This window comes from Olea europaea, chromosome 4 (genome assembly GCF_002742605.1).
Source record: "Olea europaea var. sylvestris chromosome 4, O_europaea_v1, whole genome shotgun sequence".
NCBI classification, from domain to species: Eukaryota; Viridiplantae; Streptophyta; class Magnoliopsida; order Lamiales; family Oleaceae; genus Olea; species Olea europaea.
In genome coordinates this window covers 645,287-659,429 of record NC_036240.1, presented here as the reverse complement: position 1 = coordinate 659,429, position 14,143 = coordinate 645,287, and the positions used below count along the sequence as shown (strand labels likewise).

Below are 14,143 nucleotides of genomic sequence, written 5' to 3'. Positions count from 1 at the left end.
AGACATAAAACCCAAGTTTTACTTAGAAAAATAAATATTAAGGGATGGAATGAAGAACATACAGAAATAGTTAAATCATTAAAAGAAGAATACAAAAATTTACCAAAATTAAGATTACTAGATGGAAAAGATAATTTGATTGTTAATACTGATGCCTTAGATAAATATTGGGCAGCAATATTAAAAAACAGATCTTAATGAAATTTGTAGATACTCAAGTGGAACCTTTAACCAAGCAGAATAAATTATACTACTCATGAAAAAAAATTACTAGCAATTATTAGAGGAATAAAAAAGTTCTCATTGTTTTTATTATCCAAGAAATTTATTGTTGAAACAGATAATTCTCAAGTTGCAACATTAGTTAGGAATAAATTATCCCCAGAATCACAATACAGAAGGTTTCATTGATGACAAGCTTATTTAGCATTTTATAATTTTGATATAGTCCATATTAAAGGAGTTAATAAATTTCTTGCAGATTTTCTCAGCAGAAACATAGAATTTGCTGATGGATAAAGTCAAGACCATGGAATTATACCAATCTATTCTACATATACAAGAAATGACAAATTTTCTTAAAGAAGAATCTGAAGATATAAGTTCTGGAACAACCCAGATCTTAGAGATGTTCAACTCAAATATGAAAATATTGTTGAATATCACTATTGAGCATCATAAATATGCCATAGAACTCAAAAATCAAGTTGATGCTATTGCAGCACAACTAAAAAATATACTGTTTGAAACAGATATATCAAAGAGCTCAGAAATGAGTTTTCCAAATCAATACCAAATAGGGACAGCTGGAAGTAATAGTGGACCCAGACGTGACAACATACCAACTGATAATAAAGGAGATTCAATTTCTGTATCATCAACTAAGAAAGCTATGATACATGGAGATAAAAGAGATACCAAAACAATCAGTATCATAGACCAAGAAGATAAAATCCCTTTAGATCCAAACGAAGTAAAATATGCCGAAATAGTCAAAATCGCTTATGAAATAAAAATAAGTGATTCATATTTCATTTCTTTGGAAAATAATGTTTACCCTAAAATAACAGCCTTGGAAGGAGGTGACCCTTCATTTATAAAAATCATGACAGTCTATGGATTCATGGATTTGATTTATTCAGGAAAAGATTTTATTGAAATTTCAAAGTTTGATGACATATTCGTTAAGGAAGTATCTAAATTTGCCAAGGGAAGGAAGATATTTTTAAAATTCTATTCAATTAGTCCAGAATATGATGGAATTGTTTACTATACAGTTGAACACATAATTTCAACTGGATATGTTGCAGCCAATTTCCAAATTGATGCTACCGAAAATAATAGAAAAGTCCAAACAGTTACAAAATCATGGATCAGACATAGAAGAGCACTTGGAATTAAAGTCATCTACAACATTGCCAAAAATTTGTTTGATAAAAAATTCTCGTGCCTGTGCCAATATGAAAATTGGATGTTAGTATCCAATGGAGGATATGCAAAATCAGAAATTTTAAAAGACTATATTACAAGATTTGATATACATCAATTTTCAGGATGTCCTACCACTATAAAAGAATTCTGCTAGTTAAGAGAATGCCCCACCTACATATGAAGAAATAAAAGAAGAAGACAAAGCACCTTTTGAAAAATGTGTATGAAGGACAATAATACTACATGTGAAGACATTGAAGATAAAGATGTAGGCCCAAGGAAGAACCTAATAGAAATAAAATTTCAATATTTTGATATCATTATGAGTTTCTAAATCTTTTTCCCATAGATTCTTGAAAGATCTAATAGAAAGTTTCCTTCTTATTTTAGCCAAAAGAGACTTTTCTTTAACAGAAGTCTAGAATTTTATTCTTTAGAAGCTGATACAGTGAGAGCAAGCAGCTGAAATAGTAACAACTTCGTGAAGGTAGGAGGCCGTTGAAGGAAGCAGTTTACAAATTCAGAGCTCGAAGGTCACTCGATTCTAAGAATAAAAGTCTAGATCAAACCTAAGGTAAAACTATTAAACTTTTGCTAAAATTAGAATAAATCTTTTTAAGATCTTAAAAGAATCGCAGGGACAATTGCATGATGATTATTTGATAAATGCCAGAATATATAGTTGAAGGATTAGATAATTTATTAGAAAGAATGTTAGAAGAAATAAAGAATATTATATCTCAATTAAAAAATACAAATTTACCATTTGAAGAATATGGTGTTTTATTAAGAAAATATGATACATATGTTATGAATTACTCTTATTTATTAGATCATAGGATGATTTTTTATTCAAATATCCAAAATAGTGTAAACAAAAGGTAAAATGTTTAAAAGATTAGGACATATGTCGCAATATAGAAAGAATCATTTCATTAAGGCAAACCAAATAGAAAAATTTCCCCCGCCCCCAACAAAATCCACAATCATAGTAGTCCTTTTCCATTCATAAAACTTGAGTGTCCCTCTTAACCAACTACATACCTAAAACTTGGGTAAATAAGAATGATGTAAGATGTACAAGGTGATGATTTTCCACATGTGATGTAACAGTGATTTGTGATGAAATGATAATATCAATTAAATATGTTGACATGAGACTTATTTTATTAATACTTATTTTTTAATGTAACTTCATGTAAGATTTACTTTATTTGTTAGAATTAGGGTGTGATTCGAATTTTATTTGAAAGATAATCGAGAATTCTAAGTTGACTTAAAAAGTTTTTTTTTTAATTTTAATTTTTTTTATTTGAAATGCTATTTTGTAATCCTATTTAAAGTCTATTTGACAAATTTTAGTTGAAATTCTTTATGGAGGCCCAATTGCGAGGTTGAAGGTTGGGTTAGACATAAAGAGATCAAAATATGGATTAGAAAGAAATTTTTGACTTTTTTGCTAGTTGGATGCTAGCATACCGCTTGAGCCTCGAACGATGCCATCGAAATTTTGAGTAGGGACCTGGTGCTTGTGCCAACGTCGCCCGCTTGGTGCTCTCCCGAGGATTGAGCAGCAGCGCTCATCCATCGCATGCCTCTTTTTTACATTTTGAAGCGTTTTGAGCATTTCTTTCCATCTAAAAATAACTCTACTTTTAGGGTTTGAAACATCCCTTATATATATTTAGCTCTTTATTGCATTTTAGATTAAGTTAGAGAAATTATAAACATAATATCATTATATTATTTTCTTCGTATTTTAGTGAATTCTCATTTTTCCTACAAATTATTTTGTTCTTGAATTTGTGATCAATTACTTTATTTGTGCCATATTTATTTTCTTCCATATTATTACAACAAATTGTTATTAGAGCAATGTAGTATCTTCTTCGTTGTTTATAAAATTTGGTATCAGAACTAATGTTTTATTCATATGGAAATCTTGATTTTAGGATGGCAACCATGAAATATGATATTCTCCTTTGGGCTTTAGCACAAGATTTTCATTGTGACAGGTAAAAATACAGCAGTACTTACTGAGATGAATTTGGACGATGCGTTATTGGAGTTTAACTAGATGTCCACAACTTGGAATCAGGAGGAGAAAAAACATAGGGATCGGAAGGCCTTATTATAAATTTATTTTTATCTTTCAAATGATATTCTTCAGAATGTTTTGAATGAAAAGTCAGTTACTGCATAATGGTTGAAATTAGAGCAATTATGCATGACGAAAAGTATAACTAACAAATTGTATCTGAAGCAGGGTCTATATTTTCATCTATGATAGAAGGTACATTCCTTGAAGATTACCTACTGTTTTTAAATAAATTGTCCCAGATTTGAAAACACTGGAAGTTAAATATGATAGAGAAGATTTATCTTTGATTTTGTTGTATTCATTGCTAGCTTTATATATGTCTTTTAAAGACACGATTTTATATAGCGATAATACTATTACTATTGAAGAAGTCTATGGTGCTCTATATTCAAATGAAAAGATGAAGTATCTTGTTGAATTCGAGTTTCATGGAGATTGCCTCATTGTTGGTGATGGTTGCGCAAGAGGCAAATTGAAGTCTTATTTCAACATTTTTAATTATTGTAAGAAGAAGGAGCACTTGATAAAAGATTGTTATAAGTTGTAGAATAAAAAAATTGGCTGCAAATCAGCAATTAAAAACTTTAGGGAAAGCCAATATTGTAGAAAATTGTCATAGTGATAGATAATTTTACTTAGAGTGCATTTGATTGTCAATATTTTTCATGAAAAATGTCATTTTCACTTAAATTCCTACTTTTGTGCTGTTTGATTGATATTTTTTCATGAAAAATATTTTCATACTTTGGGTCATGTTACCATATTTCCTTGAAAAACAAGTAAAATATTTTTCTTAGATGGAGTATATTTTTATTTTTCAGGTAATTCTTTCTCTTTTTCTCTTTCATCTACTCCCTCTCTCTTCCATCTACTTACCAATAAAAATGGACAAGTATAACGTTTTTTATGTTGAAAATTAAATCAATCAAACACATTTAATTAAATATTTCAATGCAAATAATTTTTAGGCAATTCAATTGCCTATAATGTATTTTCTTTCCTTATAAATTCCATACTCACAATTAAATGCATCCTTATTTTTAACTATGACTCAAACTTGATGATGATTAGATTCTTGATATAGCTTTCATCTTTCATATGTGTTTGAATTGGGATTTATTTTCAATATATGAAACAGTTTCGACAAGCATTGTGGTAATGAAAAATAATACATCTTGTTGGATAGCTGATATTATCCGGATTAGAATAAAAATGTTTCATGGAACCATTAGAACACTTATCCAGCGAGACACATTCTAGATTTGAAGAGAAAATTTATCTCCTTGAGTACTCTTAATTCAAAAGATACAAAAACACTGTTGAATGTGGAGTCCTGAAAGTTAGCAAAAGAGCTCAGACTTCTAATGTAATTGCTTCCATGTAACTTATAATTATTATTATTATTATTTTGGTATTATCTACGTGCAACAAAATCTTGATTCCTCTCTAACGAAGTCTCTATTTACTTGGATTGAGATTTGCGTGTATGAGACGTGCATGTGAGTCTCAACTTTGATAGGATGAAGAAGCTACACTATCGTTGTTTCCCTATCATCTCTAATCCCTATCAAAACATGAAAATCAAAGACAATTAATGATCCTTCCTCTCATGTCTCTTACATACCTTCAAGAGCCAGTGAGCCACGCTTCCCCAACACACCTACTCCACAAACCTCTTCTAGCTCAAGATTGGTCTAGAATATTTAAGAGGTGACAACTAACCCAATTTGCACCCAAAACCTCCCATCCCACAAACCATACCAAATGGGACCACCACTCCATTATTATCCTTGTTCTTTCTCCTTTTGATTACAGTTTGATAAAAGCCAAACACCACTTAGCCCTACCATGGTTCCCCAATGCATTCACGTCTCCAGTGGACCACACACATCCTTCCAAAGAGAAAGTTTCATCATTGATCCACAATCTATTGCTCTCTTTAGCAAATTGGCCTCTAACATCTCAATTATATTACAAACACTCTCCAATCTATGTTAAATAATCCAAACAGTCTTTCTATGTCTTATATTACGAAACCATATATGTTCTAATACTTAGAAATTCATTCAAATAAATATTTAGAAGACAAAATAAATGTATAAAAATAAATCAGGACAAAATAGAAATATTCTATAATAGAAATATTCTACTCTTTATTCAAACCACAAAATTAACAAGAATTTTTTGACTAGTTAGTTTTTTTGCTCTGTGAATTTATTGTCCCAATAATTACTAAATTTATGTTTGTATTTTTGATAGCTCTTTAAAGTTTCAAATGTCAGGTTTTGATCACTAAACTTATCAAAATATCGGACATTATTTACTGACACGACATCCATTTCACAACTTTAACGAAATTGGTGACGTGACAGACAAAATGCACACCGTTATTCAAATTGTCATGTAAGAAATGAGTCTTTCATTGCTCACTATACTTTAAGGTGGTCGAGTTTTTGTCACTGAACTCGTAAAATTGACGTCGGCCTGTCCCAAAAATTTAGGAATGTTCCAAATGCCACTTGCATATAAAAAAATTTCATTTTTTTGAGGACGGTTGCTATTTAGTGGAGCATTCCAGCTTGCTATAAAAATATAATCAATTCGATGAACGACTCTTCTTTGTGACCAATTGCGACTGTTCCTCCAATCGAAACTCCCAAATGAGTGATAAACAAAAGGGAAAGACACAAAAAAAGAGAAAGAATTGATTTTTTTTTTTCATTTTTTTTATGATGGAATTCGGTGAATTGGAGGTGTCCACTTCATTTTTTTTTCCTTTTTCTTTTTTGATGGCAAAATTGTGGTGGTTTTTTTCTTCTTCTTCATCAGTTTTATTTTTTTATTTTTATTTATTTATTTATTTATTTTTAATGAAAATACAATTTGTAGCTACAAATGTTTGCATTGATGTAAATAATTATAGTGGATGTTTTTGGATGGTTTTTAGTTTATGTTTTTTGCTGTTGGTAGCAAGTTTTATATCTTGGTTTGCTCTCAATTCCATCAGAGTTGTTGAATGGATGTCCTGCCACTAAGTGATGTCCGATATTTTGATAAATTTAGTGATCAAAACTCGATATCTAAAATTTCAGTGAACAATAAAAAACACATATATGAGTTAATTCTTATAATTAACTCCTACTCTTTTATATGGCTCTCTAGGTGCTCTAGATAAAAGAGATGTATGAAATGCCTCACCGGGTCAATAATGAAATTAGAAACAATAAAAAATACAAATGAGAAAAATCATGTCAATTTTTCGGCACATTTCCGAACAATTTCAAGGATCATTTGGATGATTTTATAAGAAAAAATTGAAGGATAATTTCTCATTGAGGCAATAGTTGAGGACTACTACTACAATTTTCCCTTTATATTTGGCTAAGCCTTGCTCACATGTAATCCTCCTATTGGCCAATCTTCTGATCTCCCCTACCCACTTGTCCGTAAGGTATGTACTTCATACTTTATATGTCCTAAACATTAGAAAGTTTATTTAAAAAAAAAAATAATAATAATAAAGAAGAAGAAGAAATGGGGGGTGAGAATTGGAGCTTAACAGCAAAAATCTGTGATTCATGCAAAACCACCTCCGCCGCCGTATTCTGTGCTGCTGACTCCGCCTTCCTCTGCTTCGGGTGCGACGCCAGAGTCCACGCCGCCAACAAACTGGCGTCTCGTCACGGCCGTGTGTTGTTGTGCGAAGTTTGCAAGCAAGCACCAGCCGCAGTCACCTGCAAGGCGGATGCAGCGGCGCTTTGCGCCACTTGTGACCGAGACATACACTCTGCTAATCCACTTGCTCGCCGCCACGAGCGACTCCCTATTGTCCCCTTCTACGACTGCGCCGTTTCTAAGTCGTCGTCATCCCCCAACAACACTACCACTGATGACAAGTACTTGTCCGATGAGGAGGCGGAGGCGGCGTCGTGGCTCCTTCCCACGGAAGATTCTGAGTCGCCGGAGTATAAATCGGCGGAATATTTGTTCAATGATATGGATCCGTACCTGGATCTTGACTTAATTTCCGGCGATCAAAAGCCACAGCTCCATGTCAACGATCATCAGAAACAGTACAGTTCCGACGGGGTTGTGCCAGAGCAAAACAAGAATGAATATACGCAGCCCCACTTTTTGGGTCCAGTTGTTGATGGATTTCCAACTTATTCCATGGATTATCCAGGATCTAAGACATTTATGTACAAATTCAGCCCTCAATCCATTAGCCAAAGCGTAAGTTCATCTTCCCAAATCTTTTTTAATTCATATTTTTTCATTTTTCTTACTGATAAAATCATTGATTTGAGTAACTTATCTTTTACTTATAAGCAAAAAAATAACTTATCCCACAGATGTGGCTTAATTCTTAGACAAGTGCTATCTTACTTTTAAGGTTAGCCATTTCTCGTTGGTTGGATGAAATATGAATATGTTTAGTATGGATTACTAGATTTGATTTGATTGGATAGTCAAACTTGATTATACTATTAAATTATTGCTACAATTTGCTAACAACTTTTCGAATACCCACAGATCTCATCCTCGTCTTTGGAGGTTGGAGTGGTGCCCGACCACAACCCCATCACTGATGCATCGAACAACTTCATTAAAACCGAGGTCATCCCGACTCCGGCCTCCGGGATTGACAGAGAAGCGAGGGTTTTGAGGTACAGAGAAAAAAGAAAGAATAGAAAGTTCGAGAAAACCATTCGATATGCTTCAAGAAAGGCGTATGCAGAAACTAGGCCGAGAATCAAAGGAAGGTTCGCGAAACGTTCGGAGATGGAGGTTGAGTCCCTGATTGCTGCTGATGCTACCTATGGCCTTGTCCCAACTTTTTGATGTTGGAAAATAATCAAATTTTGGATTTTTTATTTGGTTTAAGTATGTTCTTATCAATGAATTTGACAAAGTTTTAATGTGTCATTGTGTATATGTTTTAGAGGATGATGAGTATGATCAGTGTATTATAACTAATAATCTATTTTACATTGAATTTTGTTTTTCCAAAGGAGTTTATTGGGTCTAGAATTGAGTTCATCATTAAAATTGGAAGGAATTTAAAAAAGGAAAAAAGAAAATAAATGTCATCGGCTTTTGGGATATGGGTAGTGATTAGGGAATATTGGATTAGATTGGTAAGCACTTTATGTTGAATATTTTAGTGGGTTACAAGATTGGGCGACTAATCGTGTGAATGAAATTGAGTTTATTTTTCTAACCATCTCATTATACAAGTCACGCGTTGTCAGTGTTAGTTCTTGGCAATCCATTGATTAGATGAGCTTAGTAATTTTTATGAATCATGCAATATCAGTCTCACCAACAATCCTGATTTATGAACCGAATTAAGAATTATTGGCAATTACTATTTTTTCACCGACTATTCAACATTGCTATCTTGTCCTTGAATCAATAATCGATAAATGCTGCCCCTCGGACCATAGCCCAGTGGTGCAAAGGACAGGAGTGAGGTTATTTCACATTTTGCTGACAGCCGCAGTGTGGAGGTTCAATTCCTGAGACATGAAATTGGACTCCTTGTAGGCGCATTGTACAAGCAGCTCTTGTTCCCTGGCCTACTGGGGCACGTCCCGCACTTTATCTCTCTCACAGAGTTCCAGGGGCGGAGCAGTGGGGGCCTCAAGATTGGGGTTCAACCTTTAATAATCGATATATATGCAAATCATAATAATAATGCAATTGTTGACTAAATGAAGAAGTAAAAGTAAATTGCAATATCAGTACGTCAACAAACCATTTATTAGCTGCCCATATCAAAGCCTTTATTCCCATAATTAAAGTAATCTCACTAGCTAAAGTCAATAATCAAACCATGTGCATCCTGGCCCGTCTAGAAAAGCAGGACGTGTTGTGTTACACGGATTATCTTGGAAGTTTCGATCTCTCTATAAAAAGTTATGTTACGCCTATGAATTATCACTCCATATTGGGCCACCTTATTGGACCCGAGCTAGACCCATTAGTGTTGGGCCTCAAAGCCGAGGCTCTAAGAAGCCTAGCCGAGGCGCCACCGAGGCCATAAAAAGCCGTTGGGCCTCAAAGCCGAGGCTCTAAGAAGACTAGTCGAGGCGCCACCGAGGCCATAAAAAGCCCAGCCGAAGTGCCTATCACTTTGCTCACCTCATACTGGGCTCGAACTTAGGCCCATTAACCCGTCTTAGCCCATTTTACATCATTTCTCTATATATATGGATTCAATTCACAAGTTAAAGTATGTTCTAAATACTCTAGCCAAATCCCCCATCTCTCTACTATTGCACTCTATATATCTATTTCTCGTCCAGCCGTTGACTTGACCGTCGGAGTGCAAACGGTGGCCGGACCTTTTTCTCGTCCGGCCGCCTTTGCCTCTTGACGGGGTGCTACATACGCAGGTTTCGAGGGGACGAAGCTAGGGTGCCTGTTGGAGCCATTTTTGGAGGTCAACAGATTGGCGCCGTCTGTGGGAAACGGTACGTTAACCATGTTATACCACTTCTCAAAAGCTATCGGAATGAGAGAATTTTTTTTCGGTCAGTTCTTAAACTAAAAAAGAGGAAAGACAACAACGTTTTTTGGGCAGCAGATTCTTCTACCCAAAAAGAGAGGGGGGAATCAGCCACCAAAAGCAAGGAAAAACGGCAATTGAAGGTTTCCTTGAACAAAAGAATCTACCGACCATGGCTCTAGCCATGCAATTGCCAACAAAGGGTTGAAAAACCCACCATGAAAATGATTATTTTCGGCCAAAAAACATAGTGGCTGGAACGACTAACAGGGGCGTGAAGAATGGAATTTTTCGGCAAAAAATTAAAGTGGCAGACAACAAGTGATTGCCGGCCATATTCACCATTTGGTTTTTGCGACAAATTTTCATCAAAAGCAACACAAACACATGGAAAAGAGAAGTTCTTTAGTTGCTGAAATCTTTGTAAAAATAGAGTCTTCATTCACAATATTCTCACATTTCTTGAGAAAGAAACCAACAGCAAATGAAAACAATGGGGAAAAGAAGTCCAAGCTTGAAAACAACAACAAATGCAGAAAAATGTCACTGCTCTTGTGGAGATATTTGCAGACATCACTCACATGGTCTCCAAAAATCTGGAAATATTAGAAGCATTATTTATTCCTGAAGAAGGAATTTTTTCTAGGTGCATCTGCAGAAATATTCGAGCCCAAGATGGTGTTCAAATTGTTGCCCAGGGAAAAAATACGGTTGCTAGTCGAAGCCCTTGAAAATCGGGTAAAAACCTAGTTCCGGCGGCTACCTCCGGCAATCGGTAATCGCTATATATCGTAGGGAAGTGCAATGCTTGGTTTGAATTTTTACTCTGCATTAAATGTTGATGGAAATGTGATGGTGAAGGTGGCGTGTTGGGTTAGAAATGGGTCTTCTCAACCGGCTGTTGCAGGCTATTTCTAGTGGCAAGTGGTATTTTTCTAGCCTATTATAGAATAATTTCCACTACAACATATTGCACAAAGTGCAGGTTAGTGCTGGCATCATTTTATTGGACAAATATTGGTTTAAACATGGGCCTAGAAATTTATTTCATTGGGCTAAAACTATTCTTTTTCCTCCAACTGTTAATCATCTTAAATGGGCCTAGGATTCATTTTCATGGTATAATTAATTGCTAGCATGTGATACCCACTTTGACATATATGAAGTTTGATTGGGCCGCTACTTCCAAAGGGATAATTGATAGATTTACGTGCCTCGGATAATAATTCATTATTATGACTTTGGGAATGAATTTAATCTGGCTTTGAAACACGCACAGCTTCTACTATCATTAGCTTGAGTTTAATGATGTTATCAATTGTGATAAATAAATTGGCCATGGCTTTATATCGAGGATCAGAATTGTCTTCTTCAACCTTTGCACTAAATTTGATGATAGAAAAGTCCTCAGCCAAATGCCCAATCTTATTATTGAAGGCGAGCCCATAAGTCTTCACACATCACGGCTAGCTCGTGAATTCTTTATTTAACGGATGCGAGCCCTAGCTCATGGCTATCTTATTGTCAAAAGTGGAGTCCTCGTTCTTTGAATAAAGGAAGAGGCGCACCTTTTGAAATCCTCGTTCCTTGAAAAAGGAAGAGAATAATTGTTAGATGTACTCGCCCTTGTAAAAGGAGCTTTTCCTGACCTATTCGCGGGATGCTTATTCCCCGCCTTATTATCGTCGAGCCTAGCTCTAAGTCCTCGTTTATCCGAGGCCAGCTTATAAGACTCCGATCGTTCGGCACTTCGCCAGATGTTTATCCCTGGCTTCGCGGGATGCTTATTCCCCGCCTTATTATCGTCGAACCTAGCTCTAAGTCCTCGTTTATCCGAGGCCAGCTTATAAGACTCCGATTGTTCGACACTTCGCCAGATGTTTATCCCTGGCTTTGCGAGATGTCTTTTCCTCACTTCACTATCGCTGAGCTTAGCTTTAAGCCCTCGTCTATCCGAGGCCAGCTTATAAGACTCCGATAGTTCGACAGTTCACCAGATGTTTATACCTGGCTTCGCGAGATGTTTATTCCTCACATTTCACTATCGTTGAGCTTAGTTATAAGACCTCGTTTGTCCGAGGCTGCTTATAAGACTCCGATAGTTTGAGAGTGATTTGCGGGATGTCCATTCCCCGCTTCGCCAGATGTTTATACCTGGCTTCGCGAGATGTTTATTCCTACATTTCACTATCGTCGAGCTTAGCTATAAGACCTCGTTTGTCCGAGGCTGCTTATAAGACTCCGATAGTTTGAGAGTGATTCGCAGGATGTCCATTTCCCGCTTCGCCAGATGCTTATTCCTAACTTTGTGAGATGATTATCCCTCACCCTTCACTATCACGGGTCACCAGCTAGATATTTGTTCACCACTTCATGAGAAGCCTTATTGTACGAATTACTGCATTATAGCCCCGCTTATGTTCAGAAAGGTCATCACGCCTCTACATAACAACTATCTACGTTCAGTTCAGTCTGCCTCTGCATCGTATCAGTACATCTATTATGTTCAGTTCAGAGTCAGCCTCTGCTTCGTTATTAGTACAGCTGTTCAGTTCAGAATTTTGCTTCTGCCTCAGCCATGTTACATCTACTTATCTTCAGAGAGCTAATATTACCTCAACATGGTTGCATCATCCACCATGTTTGGGATGCGTCGTCACCTCGGAGGAGAGGCTCGCGTCCGGTCTCTGGGCCACCTCGCTTGAACTCCGAGGCGCTAGCACATGCCTCCCTCTGGCCAGGCTGAGTGCCAAGGGGAGAAGCCCCAACATGGCTGCACCATCCACCATGTTTGGGATGCGTCGTCACCTCGGAGGAGAGGCTCGCGTCCGGTCTCTGGGCCACCTCGCTTGAACTCCGAGGCGCTAGCACATGCCTCCCTCTGGCCAGGCTGAGCGCCAAGGGGAGAAGCCCCAACATGGCTGCACCATCCACCATGTTTGGGATGCGTCGTCACCTCGGAGGAGAGGCTCGCGTCCCATCTCTGGGCCACCTCGCTTGAACTCCGAGGCGCTAGCACATACCTCCTTTTGGCGAAGCTGAACGCCAATGGGAGAAGCCACTTCACTTCAATTTCGAGGCTCATACAATTATTATGCTTAAGTTCGGCTGCAACAGCATTCGTTGGATCCCTTCAGGTTACAGTTATTATGTTTAAGTAAAGTTCGTTTGCTTAAGTTCGAGGCTTACACAGTTGTTCATTTACTTAAGTAATGTTGGTCATAACTCAAGAAAGTTGCATACAATTCAGTTGTTTTAAGTGATTTGAGTTAAGGTACCAAGTTAAAGTTATTTAGTTCTTCAATCAACATTAAGTTCAATTGCTTAACGAGGCCAATACACTTCGGAGAAAAACAGCATGTGATGAAAATAGATTACAGTGAAAAGTGAACTACACTGAGCCCAGTCAATGGTGGAGGTGCCTCGACAGCAGGTGCCTCAACAGCTTGGGCCTTACAATTCAGCCTTCACAAACCTCGCAGGTTCAGTTTCTCAACCACCTCGGCTTCATCACATTTCAGCATTCACAAGCCTCGCAGGTTCGGTTTCCCAACCACCTCGGCTTCATCACAATTCAGCATTCACAAACCTCGCAAGTTCGGTTTATTCAACCACCTCGGCTTCTTCATCATTCATTCACAACAACGCATTTCTAACTCCAACCATGACATAAATGACTATACTTGGACTTGGGGGACTATTATTTGGAATTCAAAAATTCTTTCAATTTTTACCCAACCCACTGGCTTTACTTCATTGAAGTCCACGCATTGCATAAATGAATATTAGACTCAAACTTGGGGGACTATCGCAATACTAGTACCTCAGCATCACTACATATCATTGCCATAGCTTATGTACTATATTGTTGCTTCGAAGCACGAATACCATATTATTACTAGCACGTAATTTATTAATTTCATTATAGCCAATACGTATGCCATGTTATCATCATTTTCATTTTATTGTCGACATCATGTTACTTGCTTCACTATAGCACTACTGATACATTGAGCTGTGCGAGCATATGATTTATTATAATGCATGACAGACCCTCTGCACATATCTTGGAGAAATGCGATATGTTACACCTTATGAGC

At 36.5% G+C, this 14,143-nt stretch overlaps 1 protein-coding gene across 1 annotated transcript; it reads left to right on the top strand.

The window, feature by feature from the left end:
• The first annotated feature begins 7,026 nt into the window (after positions 1 to 7,026).
• Positions 7,027 to 8,537, top strand: LOC111393175 (zinc finger protein CONSTANS-LIKE 4-like). The gene is made up of 2 exons (XM_023018573.1): positions 7,027 to 7,765; positions 8,066 to 8,537. The coding sequence occupies exons 1-2, from the start codon at positions 7,067 to 7,069 to the stop codon at positions 8,372 to 8,374; spliced, it is 1,008 nt and encodes a 335-aa protein (XP_022874341.1). The 5' UTR covers positions 7,027 to 7,066; the 3' UTR covers positions 8,375 to 8,537.
• The last annotated feature ends 5,606 nt before the right edge of the window (positions 8,538 to 14,143 follow it).

Coding starts and splice junctions, on each gene's coding strand:
- LOC111393175 (XM_023018573.1), top strand. CDS start 7,067: ATGGGGGGTGAGAATTGGAGCTTAACAGCAAAAATCTGTGATTCATGC. Junction 7,766..8,065: donor CTCAATCCATTAGCCAAAGC/GTAAGTTCATCT, acceptor GAATACCCACAG/ATCTCATCCTCGTCTTTGGA.